This window comes from Pelophylax lessonae (genome assembly GCF_965119305.1).
Source record: "Pelophylax lessonae genome assembly, chromosome: 10".
NCBI lineage: Eukaryota > Metazoa > Chordata > Amphibia > Anura > Ranidae > Pelophylax > Pelophylax lessonae.
In genome coordinates this window covers 169311518-169336494 of record NC_138777.1, presented here as the reverse complement: position 1 = coordinate 169336494, position 24977 = coordinate 169311518, and the positions used below count along the sequence as shown (strand labels likewise).

General features: G+C 39.6%; 1 protein-coding gene across 1 annotated transcript; it reads left to right on the top strand.

The window, feature by feature from the left end:
- LOC309565814 (microtubule-associated protein 1 light chain 3 gamma-like) lies at positions 1–24574 on the top strand. The gene is made up of 4 exons (XM_082270820.1): positions 1–131; positions 19571–19626; positions 21832–21938; positions 24151–24574. Exons 1-4 carry the CDS (start codon positions 62–64, stop codon positions 24308–24310), a joined length of 393 nt encoding a protein of 130 aa, XP_082126946.1. The 5' UTR covers positions 1–61; the 3' UTR covers positions 24311–24574.
- Positions 24575–24977: the final 403 nt, after the last annotated feature.

Sequence of the window (24977 nt, the reverse complement as noted above, 5' to 3'; positions counted from 1 at the left end):
GGCCACACAAAGAGAGACTGAGGGCCACACACAAAGAGACTGCGGGCCACACACACAGAGAATGTCCCCACTTGGGAGTAGCACCAGCCTGGAACTAAACCTTTTATCCTTCAAGCAAAGAAAACGACTAGGTATGGCGAGCTACAATGATATGTGATGGTGTTTGTAATGGTGTCCAAAAAAGTGAGCCTGGGTTTTATTCTGGTTCTCTTTTCTGGAAGATTATAAATATTATAATTTTACTGTAGCCTTTATATTATTAAGGCTTGGATCATGGCTAAGCTCTCTTTTCTTAGGAGTAGGACAGGTTAACAGCTGTGTTTAGGGAATGATCCATGTGTAATGTGCAGTTACGTTAAATATTTAAAAAGAAATAAGACTTCTTTATTCATTTTAATGCAAAATTCCCCATGCTGTGCAAACTTTAAAATGTACAGTATGGAACACCTATTAATGAAATTCTCTTACTTGGTCATTTTTAGTCTGAAATTTATCATTGGAAGCATTTTGTTATATCTGTTTGATAAATGCAAAAAAAAAAAAAATGGAATTGAACATGTCAGCAATTAAGAGCTGTCCTGAGTCCTGTGCACACATTCCGTGTTATCTCAAAGAGCTCTCATAGTTCTTATATTGTATGTTGTAGAAAGTTGGGATTAAAGCCTAGTACACGATACCAGCTTTAAAAAAAACTGACAGCACCAGTCGAAGCCACTATACTAACAATCTGATGTTAGTACAGCAATCTCCTCCTCCTCCTCCAGTGTGTTCTGACAGTGGCTGCAGCTGCTGATCAATTGAAACATTTCCAACATGTCCCTTTGATTAACCGTTTAAGAACCGCCCCACGTACATATACTGCAGCAGGTCGGCCCTTAGGTACAAAATCACATACCTGTATGTGATTCAGATGTTCGGCCCTGTGGACACAGCGGGAGTCAATCAGTAGGTCCGGTGGCCAGGATGGTCGCCGGGACCTGCCGATCGTTCAGAGGAGAAGCAGAATGGCTGTCTGCCTTGCCATTCCCTGAGGGAGGAAAATGGAGATCTTGAGTTTCTGCTAAGCAGTAACACAGATCTCTGTTTTCCTCTTGTCACAGGATTCCCCCTAAAGTTAGAAAGCACTCCCTAGTAGCACACTTAACCCTTTGATCACCCCTAATGTTAACCCCTTCCCTGCCAGTTTCTTTTATACAGTGACAGTGCATTTTTTTTTAGCACTGATCACTGTATTGGTGTCATTGGTCTCCAAAACGTGTCGCATAAAAATCGCTGATCACCGCCATTACTAGTAAAAACAAAATAAAAATAAATAAAAAGTCCATAAATCTATCCCATAGTTTGTGGACAATATAACTTTGGCGCAAACCATTTAATATACGCTTATTGGAATTTATTTTACCAAAAACATGTAGCAGAATACATATTGGCCTAAACTGATGAAGAAGTTAGATTTTTTTCCATTTTTTTTTTATTGTAACTGTTTTATAGCAGAAAGTAAAAAATATTGTTTATGTTTTTTTCAAAATTGTCGCTATTTGTTGTTCATAGCACAAAAAATAAAAACAAATATCACCAAAAGAAAGCTCTATTTGTGGGAAAAGAAGGAAATAAATTTTATTTGGGTACAGTGTCGCACGACTGCGCAATTGTCAGTTAAAACAACGCAGTGCCGTATCGCAAAAAAATTACCTGGTCAGGAAAGGGGGTAAAACCTTTCCGGAGATGAAGTGGTTAAACAATCAACTTCTGTCGAGCAGGGGAGCCCACACAATCAAATTCAGTCACATTGGAGGCAAAATGTCATATACTTTATAACATTTCCTTTATAACCATCAGGCTACACATTACTGCATCGATAAACCTATCATCACCTGCAAGTCCATAACTTCTCGCGATCTTCTGTTTCACTTTTTGATACACAAGACATTGCTGAGACTTACATCTCTTGATATATCCGAGCTTCCACAGGAGAACACCAGGGGGATAAATAAAAACATTTTTTTCGGAGAAAATCTCTTACAAACAAGAACCTTCCATGTGAACGTTCTTCTTTTTGTTCCCCCTGACATACAGAACTATTTTTTGCACCGGCCGGTTTTTGTAATTCATGTTTTATGTTTGTTTGTCTTGTTTCCTGCACATAGCGCTGGAATCACACTATTTGTTAACTGCACGGTTGTGAAATTTCACTAGATACTTTAATAAGTGTTTGTGTAGAAGAGCAGTCTTTTGGTTCCTTTGTAAATGAGTGTTCTTTAGGGTGGATAGCAGTTGAAACACTCTAGAGAAGAAGGTGATAACAAACGGACATGTCCCCCAAATATGCTTCTATGGTGTGTTTTCAGTACATACTTACATTATATAGTTATATTGCTTAAACACTGAAAATATTTTTTGCACTAAAATGCAGCACTGTAGATATGACAAAGTTGGGGGATGTGTCTATATTTGCGTTTGCAAATGTGTGCTAAATAAACCCTTGTTTTTTTAAAGGTTAACTTTATTGAATAGTATTCACATATAACAGCAAGAGTCATGTAAGCTGTGAACAGGTTATCTACCATTAACGTAGTATTATGGCAAAATGAATGTCACGCTATAGTATCTCGTCGCCGTCTATGTATTAGAACTGAGATATAGTGCGATCAGAGTTCACCCAAGTATCCCACTTTATGGAATTTACGAGGGCAGCCTCTAGCTTCATACCTCAATTTGTATAGTGTAAATGCCTGAATGACCAATGTCAGCCAAAGGGCTACAGTAGGAGGAGTGGAGGATTTCCACTGCATAAGTATGGATTTCTGGGCATAATATAACACCAGTTTTAAAAAAAAAGCTGACCGTTTTTATATAAGGATTCATCATCAATATACCCTAGAAGGCAACCCATGTTTTTAACCACTTAAGCCCCGGAAGATTTTACCCCCATTCCGACCAGGGGGTATTTTGCGATTCGGCACTGCGTGACTTTAACGGACAATTGCGCGGTAGTGCGACGCTGTACCTAAACGAATTTGGCGTCCTTTTTTTCCCACAAACAGAGCTTTCTTTTGGTGGTATTTGATCACCCGTGCGATTTTTACTTTTTGCGCTATAAACAAAAAAAGAGCGTCAATTTTGCAAAAATAACAATATTTTTCACATTTTTTTATATGAAATTCCCCCCCAAAAAAATGTAAAAATCAAAATTTTTTAACATTTTCGGCCAATTTGTTTTATGCTACCTATGTTTGGTAAAAAAAATCGCAAAAAGTGTATTTTGATTGGTTTGCGCAAAAGTTATCGCGTTTACTAACAAAGGGAAAGATTTTTGTCATTTTTGTTGTTTTTTTTTTTAACGCGTAATGGCGGCGATCTGCGATTTTTTTTGCGGTACTGCAACATTGCGGCGGACAGATCGGACCCTTGACTGACATTTTTGACACTTTTGGGGTTACCAGTGACATTTCTACAGTAATCAGTGCTATATATATGCACTGTTACTGTAAAAATACACTGGTAGTGAAGGGGTTAACTTTATTTTGGAGGGAGGGGCTGTGTGTGTCCCTAGGGGCGTGCTTTCTACTGTGATTGGCTGTGGCTTCAGCTGTAAGGACACTGATCAACGGATCTACATAGTAGATCCATGTGATCAGTGTCTTTGCAGCGAGGAGAATGACAGGCAGCTTGTTTACACAAGCTGCCTGACATTCTCCCTCTCCCCCGCCGATCGCCGAGTGGCCGGCGGACATCGGGTCCGCTGGTCACACGCGCGGGGGGGTCCGTGACCACGCGGGAGCGGGAGCGCGCCTCCGGGGGCGCGCGCTCGCTCCCTAGACCCTCACAAGCAAGCAACGTAGCCCTACGTTAGTTTGCCTGTGAGGGGCTGACCGCCGACGTAGATAGTCGTGCGGCGGTCGGCAAGTGGTTAACGCATACTGTTAGACAGGTTAATTTGGTTGATAAGCAAACTGGTTGGTGAATTGAGCTGGGATTTTTTTCTGTTTATGTCTTGCATGCGTTGCCCTTCCATGTGCTCTTTACTATGAAGGCCAGTTATAGGTGGGGGCAGGGGCCATTTTGTTTTTTGTTAATGTATACTGGTAAGTGGACACACTGGATGCCTTTGCTGCCATTGTGCTATGAGCTGAGCATCCACTGTGCCCCCAAGTGGCTTTTAGGAGGGTTGGGCTACCTCCAGGCTCACCTGCCCCTCATCTATCCATTAGAATGCATGTGCTTCCACTGTGGAGGCTCTCGTAAATTTACAGGAGAAACAAAAAACAATGTCCCTGGGGAATTTGAATGGACCAGGCTAGAGAGAGTCAGTATATATAAGAAAATATAGAAAAAGTAGATAAAAAATAGCATTTATTGGACAATTTTAAAATAGACATATAATGAACAATCACATATATAAAGATAAAATATTGAGGAACATGGTGATGTAAACACGTTCAAAAGATATTACACATATCCTGATGGGGATTGTTGATCAAAGGTTCTTGAAACAGGTGTGTGTATCCAACATGTTTCGGAATTTGAAAATTCCTTCTTCAGGGAAAATGTACACACCCATACAATCATCGCATCAACATCTGGAAAGTATATAGAACAAATATAAATATTATAGTGAAGTATGTATGTGCGTAAAGGCCATCCTTCAATCAATATCTTTATTCAACCTCACCTACTATGTAACTATGTAACTACTAATATAGGGAATTCAAATCATTCAAAAATTCAGAGCATTCATTTGGTTCCATGCAGGAGTATATATATATATATATATGTGTATATATATGTGTATCCACAAGGGTATACAACAATAGAAAAATATATATAAAAATAAAAATATGCAAATGCATCAACTTACCCGAACGGCAGGATGCATGTGCATAAATCCTCGCGACAATGAGCCAAAGAATGGAGCGAATGTCTATATAACCATTCAGCAAGACCCGTTGGTATAGTCCACTTATGTTATACCGGTGGAAAGAGGGAGGAAGCAACTGTATAGAAAGGGCCACTAAGTGTGGTACACTATACAAGGGAGCATGGTCCCCCCAACATCAAAGTGGTCCTGGGGATCCCCACTGTAGGTCCTGTTTCACCCAAAGAGCTGTATCCACGTAGTGATCACAAGGAGCACATAGAGGGGAATGGTTCAACACCTGAGATATAATGATAGAGGGAAAGGGAATTAGCATGGATCGCTGGAAATGAGCGATGGAGTATATCCAATTTCTTAAGGGGAAGGAAAAGCAAAGATTCTCAACTTACCCATAGAGGGGGGAATATGGTCCTGTATAAACCGCACAGACTGCCGCTGCAATGACCCAAGGGTAATGGGGCACGCTTCTTCAAGAGCATTTATATGCTACATGTGATGGTACTTACCTAATTAGGAAGTAGGAATGTCTGTGTGGGAGGGGAAGGGTATCGGTGGGTGTATACCCCATCCCTGTTCCCATAGGTCTAAAGTGGAGTAATATACTGTCATGTAGGTGCCAGAGTCCATCCCCCCTTGCTATAGAAAGCAGGGGGAGGATGGATGAATCCATTCCATGGAGTGCTCCCCCGATCAATGCGGCGTCGGACGCCGCCGCGCATAGATGAAGCAGCGGCGCTCGACGTCACATGACCGCCGGCACGGACCTGGACCGGCTATCGCGGGAAGATGGAAAGATTCCCATGGATGGGCGTGGACAAGGGGCGCGCGGCGTCAATGAGGCGCCCGAGTCCCTCCACGTCCAGAGTAAGCCGTCCAAACTACAGGCCCCAGCATGCATTGCGGGGGCCTTTGCGTGCCGGGGAACACTGCGTGGACGGCCAATAGAAAAGAGACCAACAGGGAGCGCACATGAAAAATAACATATACAAATTAAACATACAATCCACCAAGTTCTTTTTGGGGCCAAATGCTGGGTTGAGCAAATGGCTATAGCTTAGATTTTTTATAATAATAGAAGTCCCTTATAAAGAGATGGAAGGATGGATATTATGACACAGAACAATAATATAATACTTCACAAATAATCAAATACAAATACAAAGTATATAGAGAAATTCCTAATACTAGGTATACATGAATCTAAATATTGTGACAGGAAGTCAGGTAAATCTGTGGATGTAGTCACAGACAGGAGATACATTTCCACCTGGTTTAGAAAGTTCACCAATTACTATAGGGTGTTGGCTGCAGAGATAGCCAGCAGGAAGTTGAAAACCATTCAGCTGTTCAGAATGAGGAAATGAAGGCCTCTATAATTTGTCCAAAGGAAGTCTAAGGATTGCTGCCTCCTGCCGCTGTGTGGGCATGGGGAGAGGAGGACAGTCAGATGTGTGCCCCCTGAAAGCTGTGTGAGCATGGGGAAGACCTCCTGAAGCGATGTGGCTGAGGAGGGTAACAAGTGTGAAGACTACTCGAAGTGAGGTCTTGGATCGTTTCTATGTGAAAAAGAAACCAATGGACATTTCCTGTGTGAAGGGGAAATTAATTAAGACTGAAGACTACTCAAGGTGAGGTCTTGAACTATTTCTATGTGGAAGAAAATAAATGGACTATTGAGTGTCTGCTGTAGGATCAGCAAAGTTTGCTCCAACAGTAGGTTGGAGACAGACTCCGTAGATAGGTTTCCGGTATGTGAGAAGGTAGCCGCCCCTAACAAAACACAGCAGCTGCAGCTCTTTCCAGCAAAAGCCAGGAGCAGCCTCTGCATTACCAATGGAAGGATTTTAAAGCTCTTATTAGCCCCTTCCCATCAAATCTGAAGACAGCATGGAGAAGTCCATTTCATCTCTGTGTTCCCATTGGAGGCGCCTGGTTTGGACTATCTAGACACCAGCATTTGGAGTTTTGCTCGCAGCGGAAGTGCTTAGGCGAATTAGGACCCTTTTCTGCCTTGTATCATTTTGGAGCTGGTAAGGGCATATGTATGTCAGCCCTCTTCGGTGACACGATTGGGATTTATGTGCTCTATTTACTTTCCTTTTGGTAAGCTGCAGTCCTATTGGGGGAGGTCCTCTACACTATTTGTTTCTGCAATATTTTTCTATTACTCTGATCACTCAACACTGAGGAGATCCATTCAACATACGGAGTCCGTCTGAGATCTGGTTCCTGCGGACCACTTGGAATCTTTGGGCCTATTTATCATTAGCCTTTGGTAAGCGGTACCTGTACAGAAAATTTCGTCAGACGTGCTGTTTGCCTTTATATGGATTTTATTTCTGGACTTTTTTACATTATCATATATGTTTTCACTATTTAGCGCAACTTATATTTATATATTGTTTTTGAGGTGATAGTCACACTTGAAGTTGCTGCTTACAATCTCTTTGGTTTAGCGCATTTGTTCACTTTTTTTCGTTTATTTTATTTATGTTTATTTTGAATTATGCTGTTTTTGGAGCTTGCACTTGTGTGAAGAGATCTTGCAAGAATAAAACCTTACACTGTTGTTTTCAACCACTTCTCGGCTATCTCCCTGTGTAACAAACCCCCCCAAGGGGTCATCCACGCCTACCACCGAGCTAATCAACCTCACAATATGTATACAATCCGATTGGTCGGTCAACCTTTGTACATCTTCAAGCATCTAATATATATCTCTTAAAGGTGGAAATGGATATGATACATTACAAATCTGGACAATACAATATAGAAAATAAAAATGGAGGTTGGGACTTTGTATGAGAGACACGACACTACTGCCATGGTGATGGTAACAATTTATTGTCACATATGATATAAACACATGACATGACATGTACATTGTATAAAACAGTATAGGTAGCAGAGCTGGTACATGATACCCAAATCCAGATGCATGACAATCACATAATAGAGTATAAAAGAGTAAGCATTGCTTAAAATCATAACAACATCAGACTCGACGCGTTTCGTGGACTTATTGTTGCCACTTCCTCAGGAGTAGTTGTATGATATAGATCTATAAAAGATATATGTATATCAGTATAAATAAATGACATCAAATAAAGATGGATAGAAGCTGGACGGGGAAGTAAAGAAGGAGAGAAGGGGGGGAGAGAAACACACCACCCCCCAATCTCCTAAAACTTACATGTCAGCTCTGACTGCATTGGAGCTGGAGGTAAAGCCTGACCCTAGGTGTCTCCCACGGGAGCCGAGGGCATACAGAGACGGGCGTAACGGGCAAACCACACCGCACACCAGAAGGAGCATAAACTGGAAATGCATAAAGTAAAGCTGGTATCAGCATGAAAAAGAATCTAAAATGAATAAAGAGATTGTAGGATAAATATATAGTTGGATGTTATATAGGTATGAGTATATGTTCAATATATAATAAGGAATGTATGAGGTAAAAATGATGGTCATGTAAGGATCTGGATTAGATAAATAAAAATATTCACAGATTATATACATATATGTATAGTAGATATATTACTTTCTTGAATGCATAATATAAATGCCTAGAGTAAAAGTAGCAAGAGTATATATAGTAAATGAGTATATTGTATATATATATATATATATATCTATGTATGTATTTAGTGGCATTCATGATGGTGAATTATATATTGAATGCTATCTATCTGTGAATATCTAATCAATGTATGATGGAGAATATATGAGGTAAAGCTGAATAAACCACGTTGAATAATCTAAGTTAATTGATAAGAGATGTTTGTGTATATGATGAGTGTGATTGCTATCAATTACATAATACAGGTGTATGGAGTGCAACTTGTGAAAATGTGTGTGATGGTAAAAATAATATGTGTGTATACGGTGATAATAGGTAATAATCATGGAAGTGTAAGTGAAATGGTATGGGGGTGAGTGGTATTGAAAGTGATTAGATATAAAAAGAAGGTGAGAGAGTGATAACAGTAAGAAGAAAAAGAGGGGGTGGAAAGGACTGAATGAAAATTGTGAAATCACTGATGGATAGACATACCAGAGGGAAACCGAAGACCCACAATATGCAGCATAAAAAGAGTGACCAAAAAAAAAAAAAAACCTGTAGCAAAGTAAGGTGTGAGAATGATGAAATAAATATACCCAAGAATAAGAGGTAAGGAGAGTATGAAAAGAATACCCATAAGGTGCATTTCCGAGCTCCGGACCGGCATGTGACATAGCCGCCAAAACCCCCACCTCGTGCATACCCAACATCACGGCAGTTCATACAATGGGATCGGTGCGGGAACGGCAGCCGCACTGCAGAGCCGTCCCGCAAGCCGCCCAATATGTACTGAGATGGTAACAGTCGTCGGCGTGTTGGCGCCAAATGACGTCACACGCCGGCGCAGGGCGTGATGCCGATGTGTGGCGGCTACGTCCACCAAATTCCCCGCGCCAAAGGGGGAGGGGGAGAAGGTAGGACATACGGCACACATCGCGGCTCCCAGTGGGGACATCAGGTGAAGGCAAACCTACAGACCAACGCCCACAAGATGAAGTAAATATTGTAAACATATGTAGGAAACATCATAGTATTCCATCATCAGATAGTATTGAGGTAAAGAAAAAATATAAGTATGAGAAATCCCCACTACATACGGGGGAAAGAATGTAAGGACACAACTGGTTGGGCTAACAATTGGTCAGCCACAAAAGTGGTCAATACAGACAGTAATATATACTTATATATTAGAGTATATAACCATGACAGTTCGCGTGGTGTCTCTCCATCCCTAATCATATTGAGATAAGGGGGGGGAGGAGAAGGTTGGGACTTTAAATGAGGCGCATGATGGGAAAGTCATACGTCTCCATCCCTGTTATTTGGAAAATAAAAATGGAGGTTGGGACTTTGTATGAGAGACACGACACTACTGCCATGGTGATGGTAACAATTTATTGTCACATATGATATAAACACATGACATGACATGTACATTGTATAAAACAGTATAGGTAGCAGAGCTGGTACATGATACCCAAATCCAGATGCATGACAATCACATAATAGAGTATAAAAGAGTAAGCATTGCTTAAAATCTTAACAACATCAGACTCGACGCGTTTCGTGGACTTATTGTTGCCACTTCCTCAGGAGTAGTTGTATGATATAGATCTATAAAAGATATATGTATATCAGTATAAATAAATGACATCAAATAAAGATGGATAGAAGCTGGACGGGGAAGTAAAGAAGGAGAGAAGGGGGGGAGAGAAACACACAACCCCCCAATCTCCTAAAACTTACATGTCAGCTCTGACTGCATTGGAGCTGGAGGTAAAGCCTGACCCTAGGTGTCTCCCACGGGAGCCGAGGGCATACAGAGACGGGCGTAACGGGCAAACCACACCGCACACCAGAAGGAGCATAAACTGGAAATGCATAAAGTAAAGCTGGTATCAGCATGAAAAAGAATCTAAAATGAATAAAGAGATTGTAGGATAAATATATAGTTGGATGTTATATAGGTATGAGTATATGTTCAATATATAATAAGGAATGTATGAGGTAAAAATGATGGTCATGTAAGGATCTGGATTAGATAAATAAAAATATTCACAGATTATATACATATATGTATAGTAGATATATTACTTTCTTGAATGCATAATATAAATGCCTAGAGTAAAAGTAGCAAGAGTATATATAGTAAATGAGTATATTGTATATATATATATATATCTATGTATGTATTTAGTGGCATTCATGATGGTGAAGTGAATTATATATTGAATGCTATCTATCTGTGAATATCTAATCAATGTATGATGGAGAATATATGAGGTAAAGCTGAATAAACCACGTTGAATAATCTAAGTTAATTGATAAGAGATGTTTGTGTATATGATGAGTGTGATTGCTATCAATTACATAATACAGGTGTATGGAGTGCAACTTGTGAAAATGTGTGTGATGGTAAAAATAATATGTGTGTATACGGTGATAATAGGTAATAATCATGGAAGTGTAAGTGAAATGGTATGGGGGTGAGTGGTATTGAAAGTGATTAGATATAAAAAGAAGGTGAGAGAGTGATAACAGTAAGAAGAAAAAGAGGGGGTGGAAAGGACTGAATGAAAATTGTGAAATCACTGATGGATAGACATACCAGAGGGAAACCGAAGACCCACAATATGCAGCATAAAAAGAGTGACCAAAAAAAAAAAAAAAAAAACCTGTAGCAAAGTAAGGTGTGAGAATGATGAAATAAATATACCCAAGAATAAGAGGTAAGGAGAGTATGAAAAGAATACCCATAAGGTGCATTTCCGAGCTCCGGACCGGCATGTGACATAGCCGCCAAAACCCCCACCTCGTGCATACCCAACATCACGGCAGTGCATACAATGGGATCGGTGCGGGAACGGCAGCCGCACTGCAGAGCCGTCCCGCAAGCCGCCCAATATGTACTGAGATGGTAACAGTCGTCGGCGTGTTGGCGCCAAATGACGTCACACGCCGGCGCAGGGCGTGATGCCGATGTGTGGCGGCTACGCCCACCAAATTCCCCGCGCCAAAGGGGGAGGGGGAGAAGGTAGGACATACGGCACACATCGCGGCTCCCAGTGGGGACATCAGGTGAAGGCAAACCTACAGACCAACGCCCACAAGATGAAGTAAATATTGTAAACATATGTAGGAAACATCATAGTATTCCATCATCAGATAGTATTGAGGTAAAGAAAAAATATAAGTATGAGAAATCCCCACTACATACGGGGGAAAGAATGTAAGGACACAACTGGTTGGGCTAACAATTGGTCAGCCACAAAAGTGGTCAATACAGACAGTAATATATACTTATATATTAGAGTATATAACCATGACAGTTCGCGTGGTGTCTCTCCATCCCTAATCATATTGAGATAAGGGGGGAGGAGAAGGTTGGGACTTTAAATGAGGCGCATGATGGGAAAGTCATACGTCTCCATCCCTGTTATTTGGAAAATAAAAATGGAGGTTGGGACTTTGTATGAGAGACACGACACTACTGCCATGGTGATGGTAACAATTTATTGTCACATATGATATAAACACATGACATGACATGTACATTGTATAAAACAGTATAGGTAGCAGAGCTGGTACATGATACCCAAATCCAGATGCATGACAATCACATAATAGAGTATAAAAGAGTAAGCATTGCTTAAAATCTTAACAACATCAGACTCGACGCGTTTCGTGGACTTATTGTTGCCACTTCCTCAGGAGTAGTTGTATGATATAGATCTATAAAAGATATATGTATATCAGTATAAATAAATGACATCAAATAAAGATGGATAGAAGCTGGACGGGGAAGTAAAGAAGGAGAGAAGGGGGGGAGAGAAATACACAACCCCCCAATCTCCTAAAACTTACATGTCAGCTCTGACTGCATTGGAGCTGGAGGTAAAGCCTGACCCTAGGTGTCTCCCACGGGAGCCGAGGGCATACAGAGACGGGCGTAACGGGCAAACCACACCGCACACCAGAAGGAGCATAAACTGGAAATGCATAAAGTAAAGCTGGTATCAGCATGAAAAAGAATCTAAAATGAATAAAGAGATTGTAGGATAAATATATAGTTGGATGTTATATAGGTATGAGTATATGTTCAATATATAATAAGGAATGTATGAGGTAAAAATTATGGTCATGTAAGGATCTGGATTAGATAAATAAAAATATTCACAGATTATATACATATATGTATAGTAGATATATTACTTTCTTGAATGCATAATATAAATGCCTAGAGTAAAAGTAGCAAGAGTATATATAGTAAATGAGTATATTGTATATATATATATATATCTATGTATGTATTTAGTGGCATTCATGATGGTGAATTATATATTGAATGCTATCTATCTGTGAATATCTAATCAATGTATGATGGAGAATATATGAGGTAAAGCTGAATAAACCACGTTGAATAATCTAAGTTAATTGATAAGAGATGTTTGTGTATATGATGAGTGTGATTGCTATCAATTACATAATACAGGTGTATTGAGTGCAACTTGTGAAAATGTGTGTGATGGTAAAAATAATATGTGTGTATACGGTGATAATAGGTAATAATCATGGAAGTGTAAGTGAAATGGTATGGGGGTGAGTGGTATTGAAAGTGATTAGATATAAAAAGAAGGTGAGAGAGTGATAACAGTAAGAAGAAAAAGAGGGGGTGGAAAGGACTAAATGAAAATTGTGAAATCACTGATGGATAGACATACCAGAGGGAAACCGAAGACCCACAATATGCAGCATAAAAAGAGTGACCAAAAAAAAAAAACCTGTAGCAAAGTAAGGTGTGAGAATATACAATATAAAAATGTATAAATAAATAAATATAACATTTTATAAAGGGAAGGAAAGGGGAAAAAAAGGAGAAAAGGGAAGGATGTAATGTAGCCCCAAAGTTTTGAGTTTCAAACTGCGATGCAGTGGAATATGAGCACTCTAAAATTGGGGATTGTTCTATAGATCCCATTCAAAGCCACCCGAACTAAATCCAGGAAGAAAGGGTTTGAAATTAAAGGCTTCGTTGAGCCCTGGAGGAAAAATTGCATTTTTGTTTCTTCTATGAATTAGTTTGGGGAAGGGATTTCAGGCTGGGTTTGGCAAATTCCTGTATCAACCCCCTATCTTTGTATCATAAATTTACAGGAGTTAGGACTGCAGGTAATACAGGGTGCTGTGAAGGGGCCATGCAGCTTACACATGCGTTTGCAAATGTGTGCTAACTAAGAGCCGGTTCACACTGGGGCGACCTGTCAGGCGGCCTGGTCGCCTGACAGCTCGCCTGCCATAGAGAAGCTGTGGACCCGTTCTAATAGGAGCGACGCGACACAAGTCGCTCCGACTTAGAAAAAGGGTCCGGAGCTTCTTTGGGGCGACCCGGAGCGACCTGCATTGACTTCAATGTTATGAAGTCCGTGCCGGCGCACCGCGACTTGTGAGGTCGCCCCGGCAAGTCGGATCGCTCTAATGTGAACCGGCTCTAAACCCCTGTTTTTAACGCATACTGTTAGGTTAATTTGGTTGGTAAACAAACTGATTGGTGAGTTGAGTTGGGAGTTTTTTCTTTTTTTGTCTCGGATGTGTCTAAATGCTCTGCAGAGACCACTGATCTCTCACAGAACCCAGTAGTCTTTAGCTGTGAGCTCCAATGGACACAGAGTTTTCTGCTGCGGATGGGCAGCTTTGAGAACACAAAGAAATATATTCAAAACTTACTGTTTTAAAGCATCCTGAAGAGAGAGTGCTAAAAAAAAGAGAGCAAAAAAGGGAGAGAAAAAAAAAGAGAGACCCTTTCGTAGCTAACCTACTGTATAATAAAATAACTACCATGTTTTGCAGAATGCTATAACAAAGGGGTGCTGCCTTAGCACCTTGGGGTTCCATTCCAAATAAACTGGAATTGGAAACAGCAATTTGATTTATTCTCTTGAATAGAAAATCATCAAACATACCTTACTGAAGGAGGTAGTAATATCAAAAATTTTTAGAAAAGTAAAAAAATCTGGACAATTTTCTTGAATTTGGTATCCAAAGTTATAATTAGCAAAGCTGATGCAATATTTGAATCTACAGAATAATTTAGACTGCCCTTGGGGGGGGGGGTTGTGAAGGATTTTCTTTCTTTCTGTGTGGCAAAATTGGCAACATTTGCACAGAGTTTGTGGTCCTACTCTGAACCAAAACCGCGGGCATTATCAAATGCTAAACTCGTTTTGCCCTCTAGGGACAATGCATATTTTTGGTTCAATCGTTTTGTTTTGAATTTTGCTTTATAGTGATGCACTTCTGTATTCTTTTTACACTCCGTTGATACAATACTCCATATCTGCTTGTTTATTTGGGAGTGTTATACAACTCAGGTCATATTGATGGTTCATTTGATGCAAAAAATTTAGAACTCTATATTTTATCCCCTGAGGCTGCTTTTCCAATATTGTTCCTTGTACTCCATGTATAAGACTGTTAAAAATATTAATACTTATTAATCAAAAAACAATTTAATAGAACCATTGACAAATCAAAAAATGTCACCATGCAGAAATACAGCTTTTTAGATTGTTTTGGTGCTTTTGTTTCAACATGTTTTGCCATACACACTTCTTCAGGAAAATGCATTGTACATTTAAACTTCTGAACAAAAAAACACACACATTAGCAAAATCCACATATTAATGCAAAGACCAAGTTTATGAAAAACAGTACAGTCAAAAATACATCCCCCATCCTCAGCACGGGTTACCCAAGATAGGGCATCCTACCTACTGAGAGGGTGGAGCCATCTAACAGTTGAAGTGTAGAGAGTCTGTTCATGTGACTTGATATGCCTGTCATGAGGAATCAGTCCCATATGCCGAGTCTCCCGCTGGGAGGAGTATGGAAATCCAAACTCTGAATAGAAAAATGGAGCTTATAGTCTTTCACAGCATTTAGGGTATGCAACACTGGATGTTGCTATCATCTCTTTATATATTCTTAGGGAATATAATATGCATTTACCCCTAACTATTTCTATCACTATTACTGTGGAATATTATAATGGTGTATATATATATATATATATATATATATATATATATATATATATATATATATTGTTACAGTATCCAAGGACTATCGATGGGATACCCAAAGCCTTCAGCAGACATCCTTGCTCCCCCCTATGTGTATTTTTACTCAAATATAAGTAAGTACGGTTCATATTAGGTAACTATTAGCTTTATTACAGGAACAATTTCCTGTTGCTTCTTTCAATTACCATGCCCATTTGTCTATTCAGAGTTTCCATACTCCTCCCTGCGGGAGACTGGGCATATGGGAGTGATTCCTCATGACAGGCATATCAAGTCACTCTCTACACTTCAACTGTTAGATTGCTCTAGCCTCTCAGTAGGTAGGATGCCCTATCTTGGGGAACCCGTGCTGAGGATGGGGGATGTATTTTTGACTGTACTGTTATTCATAAACTTGGTCTTTGTATTGATATGTAGATTTTGCTAATATGTGTGTGTTTTTTGTTCAGAAGTTTAACCACCTAAGTCCTGGAAGATTTTACCCCCTTCCTGACCAGGGCCTATTTTGCGATTCGGCACTGCGTGACTTTAACGGACAATTAAAAATGCAAAAACAGGTTGATGGCGCTGCCAGTGTATACCTGCTAATCCGTATATTTTATAATGATGCTAAAATAAATGTTAAATATAGAATTAATAAAGTGTCTGGTGCTTCATAAATATATATTGAATATGAAATAAAGTGTCATGTGCTACATACTGGTGAAAAATTTGTGATAGGTGCAAAAAATAGGTGATCCAACTCTGTAAAAAATGCACAATCTTAATGGTGCAAACTCCAAATATAAATGGATAAATTGATTCCTAAGTGAGTGAACCGTAAAAATGAGTTAAGTCAACCTAAAAAGATTAATAAAATTCTGGTGAATCAACCTAAAATCATATATTAATACATATGTGAACTGCGAAATCCTTAAAAAGTGCAAACTCTGCAATAAGAAGCATCAGAATGTGAAAACGCAGGTATATATAAATAAGACGCTAAAGATATAACATCAGAACTTCAGGTACTGGTTAGTCCGTAATGACTATAGTCCCAGAGGAAAGGTGAGTCCCACTATGGAAAAACACTCCCTAAATTAGGGGTGCAAAAAGTGACTGGTGCAAGTGCTCTGGCAGAAATAATGGTGATGCTCGAGTGCCGGCGACCATTCAGTGCTCCCCGGACCGCACTAACCAGATTTGATCACCCCTGCAGGGGTATCAGGCCTTGGATAAAAGATCCTGGGGGTCCCCTTATTACTGTATCGCTAGTATGGTCCAATGTCCTGCCCGAGTCCTCCGTATCAGGGTCCTTTTGTTATTCTGAAGAAATCATTGTTTGTTCTTCTGTGCCTCTGTGTTGATTTTTTTCATTTCAGTTTAACGGACAATTGCGCGGTCGTGCGATGCTGTACCTAAACAAATTTGACGTCCTTTTTTTCCAACAAACAGAGCTTTCTTTTGGTGGCATTTGATCACCTGTGCAATTTTTTGATCATGCGCTATAAACAAAAAAAGAGCGTCAATTTTGCAAAAATAGCAATATTTTTCACATTTATAATATGAAATTCCCCCCCAAAAAATGTAAAAATCTAAATTTTTTAACATTTTCGGTCAATTTGTTTTATGCTACATATGTTTGGTAAAAAAAATTGCAAAAAGTGTATTTTGATTGGTTTGCGCAAAAGTTATCGCGTTTACTAACAAAGGGAAAGATTTTTGTCATTTTTGTTGTTTTTTTTAACGCGTAATGGTGGCGATCTGCGATTTTTTTTGCGGTACTGCGACATTGCGGCGGACAGATCGGACCCTTGACTGACATTTTTGACACTTTTGGGGTTACCAGTGACATTACTGCAGTAATCAGTGCTATACATATGCACTGTTACTGCAAAATTAAAATGGTAGTGAAGGGGTTAACTTTATTTGAGAGGGAGGGGCTGTGTGTGTCCCTAGGGGCGTGATTCTAACTGTGATTGGCTGTGGCTTGAGCTGTAGAAACAGTGATCAACGGTCCTACATAGTAGAACTGTGTGATCACTGTTTCTACACAGGGGAGAATGACAGGCGGCTTGTTTACATTAGCCACCTGACTTTCTCCCTCTGCAGCGACGATCGCAGAGTGACCGGCGGACATCGGGTCCGCCGGTCACACGCGCGGGGGGGTCCGTGACCACGCGGGAGTGGGAGCGCGCCTCCAGGGGCGCGCGCTCGCTCCCTAGACCCTCACAGGCTAGCGACGTAGATCTACGTCACTCTGCCTGTGAGGGGCTGACTGCTGCAGTAAATATACTGTGAGCAGTCGGCAAGTGGTTAAAGGTACCGTGCATTTTCCTGAAGTAGCCTGTGCGTCGAAACATGTTGAAACAAAAGCGCGGAAACATCAAAACGATCTAAAAAGCAGTTTTTCTGTATGGTGACAGTTTTGATGTGCCAATGGTTTTATTAAATTGTGTTTTGGGTAATAAATAATAATATTTTTAATAAATATTATTATTTTTAACAGTGTTGTAAAATGACCTTACTTACTCGCGTTCTTCTGTTTTCTGTATTAGCATAATGGGATGTTGGTCCTATGTATTTATGTAAGCATTAATTCTGGCTTCACATACGTAACCAACCAAAATCTGTACTCTATGTATGTTGACCTTTGGCACAATAAACATTTTTTTGATTTAAAAAAAAAAAAAAAGAATAGAAGAGGAGATGGAGAAGGAAGCAAGATACCATCCCAGTTCCCGCTAAAAAGCTTTTTTTAATGAGCACAGGCCAAGCTTATTACAAGTGTCCATATAGGGTTAAGGTCAGGAGCTTGTAACCAAATCCACTGGTAAAGAGCCACCACATCAAGCAATCACAGAGTCAGACCTCTAGCTTCCACCCTGGGACCTCAGATTTTGTGAAAAGATTTTTAGGGCAGCTCCATCCTATAAAAATCATTTTTTTAGAGAGTCGTTAAAGCATGTAGGTGGGATCTGCCACCTTCTATTTAGCCAATAATGTCTTCCTTGTGCATGTGGTGGAATTTAACCAACTGAGAACTTATTTACGCCACAGTGGAGTCCAGATGATATGTTTTTTGGTCATGCCTATTCTGTATACTCTAAAGCAGACCATACATTGTTTTTCTTCAACCAACGGGTCGAAGGAAAAAAAAAGTACCCGATTTCCCCATTCACACACTCAATGTGATAGGGGAATCCTGCTCACTAAGCCTTTTGTGTTCTGACAGCAGGGAGACTTCCCCACCATCAGAATGCACTGATCAGCACTGCTGGCTATAGCTGGTGGTGCTGATCAAGTGGCAAAACAGGGTGGTTAGATTATTAGATCAACTTCTGTACAACCACCTTGCCTATACATGGATTAAAATTCAGATGGTGCCTGTTAACCTGGTCGACTTTCAATCCATGTATGAACGGCTTAAGTTTCACTAATCTTTATCACAGGTACCAGATAACCTCTTATGTATATATAATCTTGAAATCTTGCTAGTTTGTTTCATGTTTAGTAATCTGTCTAAAGCCTAGTACACAAGATGAGATTATCAGACGAATGATCACCCGTTTTTTCTTTTGCATGCTAGTCTCCATATCGAAAACTAATAGGTTACTAAAGTATGAAACTTTTGGTACGTCAGAATAAAAATTTGGAAGTGATGTAATGTATTTGTATTGTATTGTCGGATGAAAACTGTACTGATTAAATAAAAATCGTATGATCTGGTATCATACTGAAAACATTTTCGTGTCTGTCCCTTTGGATATTTTGGGACGAAACCTGTGTACTAATGATCAAAATATCGTACGATTGCTTCAAAAGCATTATTTTTTGCACAATATTATGATCCTGTGTATGGATCTTAAGCAGAGTAGAAATATTTTCAGTCTTTAGTGCATGACCAGTGTGCTGGGGATTGTGGAGCAAACAAGGGAAAACTGGAAGGGTTTGATCATGGTTTGTACACAAGTATGATTGCCTAATGGTGTTTTGCATTTAAAATATTTATTTTGGAGTCAAAATCTCTTCAATCATTTTATTATGACATATATTTATCTATGATTCTTGTAGATAGTCGAATCCATGAGGTAAACAGAGTAAAGAGCAGATTCCCCTGCAAAATTCCGGTAAGAAGAAGCACCACTTTGACCATTATAAGCAAACTAACAAGCTATATACAGGAAAAGAAAAACACAATGCACCTATCAGAAAACTGCTGTCAACAACAAACCACTAATCGTATTACTAATTTTCTAGCATTCTTTGCCCTAAAGAGATGGTTTCCATTTTTTGTGTAGAGACTTTTTTGCTAAATCTCCCTATCTACGCTTTAATTTTGCCATTTTAGAACATCTGTTAATTAAATAAATTGAGCTATAACTGACACACTATGTGTTCTTCATGCTATCTTTCTATTGGGGCTTGATATATATTTTTTTTTTAAAAGGCTGCCTCCCCCCTGGGGATATTTGATTGCTTCCATGTGTTCCAGGTGGATCTCAACCTCTGAAAGATTACCTCCCCCTGGTTTTAAAGTATGCAATGTATCATTGGGGAAATGTTCAGCCCTGAGGTCAGGAATGTAAAGAAAATATAACCTTTCACTAGAAGGAGATCATTGTGTAAATGCAGGCACACTAAGGCCCCTTTCACACTGTTCTGCTGCCGTTTTCCCCCAGCGCAGGTGCAGCACAGTGCATCCGCGGTTTTTGGACAGTACCTGCACTTTTCCATTACCTTTCACCCAGACTTCCAGTTCTGCATGCTGCATCTTAGGTGCACTCTTAGAAAAAGGGAAAAAAAACACCAAATCTAATAAAAGTCTATGGCAAAATGCGGGTAACCTGCACAAAAACCACAGGTACACTGTGCTGTACCCACGCTGCGGGGAAAGGGACCAAAGGCTAGGCTCACATCTATGTGGTATCCAAACAGCTGTGTTTGCACCGGCAGAAAAGCCCATTCAATTGAAATTCCATGTGCCTTTTCTAAAATCACATATTTTTTTTTTAATTGACCACTATACATCAAATACATAATTTATTTTGAGGCAAAAATTAATGCAGTATTTCTCTCTTAGTGAAGTTACTTAAATTGTTTTAATTATTTTCCAGCTTGGATGAGGGCAGAATTAGGTAACTTAGATATTTATTTTTTTGAGTGTCTGGTTAGCTCTCTTCCCAGATCTTAGTGCGGCATTTTTGTTTAGATTGCACCTTAATCTTATCTAGGAAGTCTTTTATCTTGGCATTAACAGTAAGCCAGTCATACATGGATTTGATCAATGTATGGGCAGGCTGACTGTACCCAAGTCGATCAGTTGATCAACTTGGGTACAACCAGCCTGTTGGATTTTTCAACATATGATTAATGCTAGCGGCTGCAGCCATTAGCAGCAATCAATGTATTCTGCCGACCTGGAAAATCAAGCGATTTTTATTTCTTTCCACCCATGGTGGAAGGAAAGAAAATTATCTGAGCTATGGCTTACCTTACCTTTAGGGCTAGTAAAAGACCACTAAAGGGCATTTTTTGTACTCCTTCCTGGAACTTGGACATTGAAAACACTCATTAACACTTCTAACTACTGTTTGCAAGACTTTTGTAAGACTAAAGCAGCCCATACACGATTAATTTTTTTCATTCAACAAGTGGGTTGAATGAAAAAAAATTACTCGATTCTCCCATCCACACACTTAATGTGGATGGGGGAATCACTCCCACTGGGGTTTTGTATTCAAACAACGAGGAGACTTCCCCGCCATCAGGATACACTGATTAGCACTGCTGGCTATGGCCAGCGGCGCTGATCATACAAAAATTTTCCAACAGGCTGGTTGTACAGAAGCAAATCGGTAGATCAACCTCTGTACAAAAAGCCTGCCTTAACATGGATCGAAATTTGGCCAGTCCCCGTTAAACCAGCCACATTTTGATCCATGCATTTGGCTGACTTTAAAGCTAACAATGAAATAATTGTGCATGCAGGGATATCTTCAACACCCCAAAGCACAATATCTTGCTAAGTGCATCCCTAGTTTATAATAATAGACTCCATTAATGAAACTTTGCACAAGGGTGAGAATCTTTATTTTCAGCCACAGAACTGTGATTTCCAAATAACTCACTTTTTTGAAAACTCTTATCCTGCTGTATTAACAATGTAAGTTTGGTATAGTCATGCTCAAGTATTATGCCAAATATTAACAAGGCCTAAGTAGTTTCCATAATCCTTATACAATCATTGTCCAGTTGCATGTGATGGAACCCAGGGAGCATATTGACCTGCACCAATCCCAGAGTGGTTTGATAAAATTGTTTCTCTTTTACAGGTTATAGTGGAGAGAAGTAGTCGTGAAAAACTGCTGCCTCAGCTACAGAAAATTAAATTCCTAGTTCCCCCGGAAATCACCATGGGACAGTTTGTTGATATGATCAGGTGAGTAGAAATAGAATGCAAGTATATGGAGAAAAGAGCAGTGGCCATTGACCACTGAGTTGTACAAATACAAATGACACATTAATAACTGGAGCAACTGAATATTTTTATTTGTCTTTGTGTCTGTACAGAATACCCTTGATAACAAAGTATTCAGAAGTGCTATGATGGTGCCATAATTGTACTGACTAGGGCACAAATTATCTATGTCGTTTAAATCGTCTATTTTTGCTAGTAGGAACAAAATAGACAATCTGGTATTAACTGGATGACACCATGTACTGTAGATGAATAGGTTGTAGCTATAGTGTACATATACAATTCTTTAATTAAGTACTTGCTTGTGATTCTGTACTTGCCAAATATGCTGCAGAAATCTCCCTCCACTAAGTCTGGCTGCAGTCATTTTAACTGTGGGCAGCTGAAGCTGCTGCCTGTTCACTTCCTGGATTTACACAGACACACAGAGGCACACAGACACATACAGTATATATAGACACCCCCACACACACATATATAGGGACAGACAGACACACTCACACCACTGCTTGCCTGCACATTTCTCTTCTCTTGATGAATACTCATGGATCTCTGCAGTCTCCTGTTATCTCCACCCTCCTCCAGCTCTGCGGCTCTCCTTGGCTCCCCTATGACTCACCCCTCCTCCCTTGCTGGCAAACCCTCACGAGAGTGAGCTGTGCATGATGTCATTAGCCTAAACCAGTGATGGTGAACCTTGTCACCCCAGATGTTTTGGAACTACATTTCCCATGATGGTCATGCACTCTGCAGTGTAGTTGGGCATCATGGGAAGTGTAGTTCCAAAACATTTGGGGTGCCAAGGTTCGCCATCACTGGCCTAGGCTAATTACCAGACAAGAAAGAGGACGTGGGCTGTATAAGGTATTTACTGGCAGAAAAAAATATTTTACTATCAAATGTAGCACTGCCCCCGCAGGAACTGGATATTGTCTTTATGGGCTCCCCAGCACATATTTACTTTAACAAGTCTTTGAATCTCTCCTTGTTCCCAATGGCTCGTCACACAAATTAACAGTCTAGGGGCGTTGTTTGTTTTGTTGTTTATTGGTAATTTGGGATAGGAGAAGGGAATAGTGGGATACTCCAATTAAACTAGTCACATTGTTTGAGGACTTCTATCTTCAGTCCGCCTTCTGTGTTTACAAGTGATAATGGTGAGCAGAGGTCCTGAGCCAAAGGTGGTGGAACTGAGTTCCACCAAGTTCCAGCTGAAAAAAAGCCCTGGATGTACTCACTTTTGTTGCCAGCGCTTTAGACATTAATGGCTGTGTTGAGTTATTTTGAGGGGACAGCAAATTCACACTGTTATACAAGCTATACACTCACTACTTTACATTGTAGCAAAGTGTCATTTCTTCAGTGTTGTCACATGAAAAGATATAATAAAATATTTACAAAAATGTGAGGGGTGCACTCTTTTGTGAGACACTGTATATACTCTATGTATGTATGTATGTACATACATGTCATACATACTTGTTTGTACACCCTTCACAAAAATCTGAGGGATGTACTTACTTTTGCTAGATACTGTGTGTGTGTGTGTGTGTGTGTGTAGGTCTGTACACATATATATATATATATATATATATATATACACATACATACACACACACACACACACACAGTATCTAACAAAAGTAAGTACACCCCATACATTTATGTGAAGGGTGTACAAACAAGTATGTATGACATGTTTGTTATTTGAAAAGAAAAAGAAAACAGAAGAAAAAAAACTAGACTTTAATATCACTTTAAGTAATTATCAAAATGCCTTAATAGGTGGATGAAAGTTTTGGGGAGAGGGTGTTCCTAGGCAGGCTGCATTTGCATATGGAAATAAATGAAATCCAATGAATGAAAGGGGTAGGCCAAGGACAGTGAGGCAGAGAAAGAAATAGCTAGATAATGCTGTACATCTTCCAGCCAGGAAATGAGACGGGCTGCAGCATCTAATGCACACTTTGAAAAGCTCACAGTGTGCAGTGAAATCAGAATAAATAAGTTTAATACGGGAGAGGAGTCTGTACAACTGTGTAAGACTGAAGGGAAGGTTGAAGTTCAATTATTTTAATAATTTTAGTACTTCAACTCTTTTGTGTAATAATGTTGGGTATTTTGGGCCCTAAAAATAAGTTATATGTACTAAAGGGATTTTCTATCTTTACAGGAGCAGACTCTCCCTGCCTCCCTCTTGCTCTCTTTGTGTAATGGTCAATGAGCGTCAAATGGCCAGTTTATCAATGACAATGCTGGAGGTATATACTGCACACCGGGACCAAGATGGGTTTCTCTACGTGACTTACATGTCTCATGAAGTGTTTGGTTGAAGTGTCCTCCTTGAACCCCCAGGAATAATTCTTCCATGATTGGGAAAGGTTCAGCCTTGTAAGGCTGTAGCTGAGAACGAGCTACGTGATGTTAGACGTGCCCCGTTCATCCTCTGCACAGACAAATAACAAGGACCTGAGATATTTAGAAGAGAAGATGGACAATTCACATGAAAGTGATAATTGTCTGATGGCATATTCATATAATCTTTAACATATATTTGTGGGTTTCACCAATAACTTCAATGCTGAAATAGGCTGTACATATCAAAGGCCTGGGGTGAAATTATACAGTAAATGGGGATAGAGATGAAACATTAAAAAAAAAACGTGTTCCAAATATATAAAAACGTACTTAACCTTGTTGCAGTTTTTAATGAAGAACCCAAGCAATCTATTGGCTCCTGTTTGGAAAAAAACAGAATGGTATCAACTAGAATGCAGTTTGTTGAAAATAGAAGTCTTATAGCAGTTTACTCCAAACTAATATCTTCAGGAATACATTAGGAACAATGAATATTATCCATTATTATAAAAGTATAATGTATTATGCTGTATGTATAGAGCTCATTAGCTGCTTATTACTGTATATCAGCATGTCCATTAATTAAAAAAAAAAAAAAAAAAACGAAATTGTAGTTAAAGTGTATCTAAATCTAAACCAAAT

What these genes read in the sequence shown, in the direction of transcription:
- LOC309565814 (XM_082270820.1), top strand. Translation starts at nt 62, where the DNA reads ATGTCCCCACTTGGGAGTAGCACCAGCCTGGAACTAAACCTTTTATCC. An exon ending in GATTCCCCTGCAAAATTCCG is followed by an intron (nt 19,627 to 21,831) that starts GTAAGAAGAAGC and finishes TCTCTTTTACAG; the next exon opens with GTTATAGTGGAGAGAAGTAG. An exon ending in CAGTTTGTTGATATGATCAG is followed by an intron (nt 21,939 to 24,150) that starts GTGAGTAGAAAT and finishes CTATCTTTACAG; the next exon opens with GAGCAGACTCTCCCTGCCTC.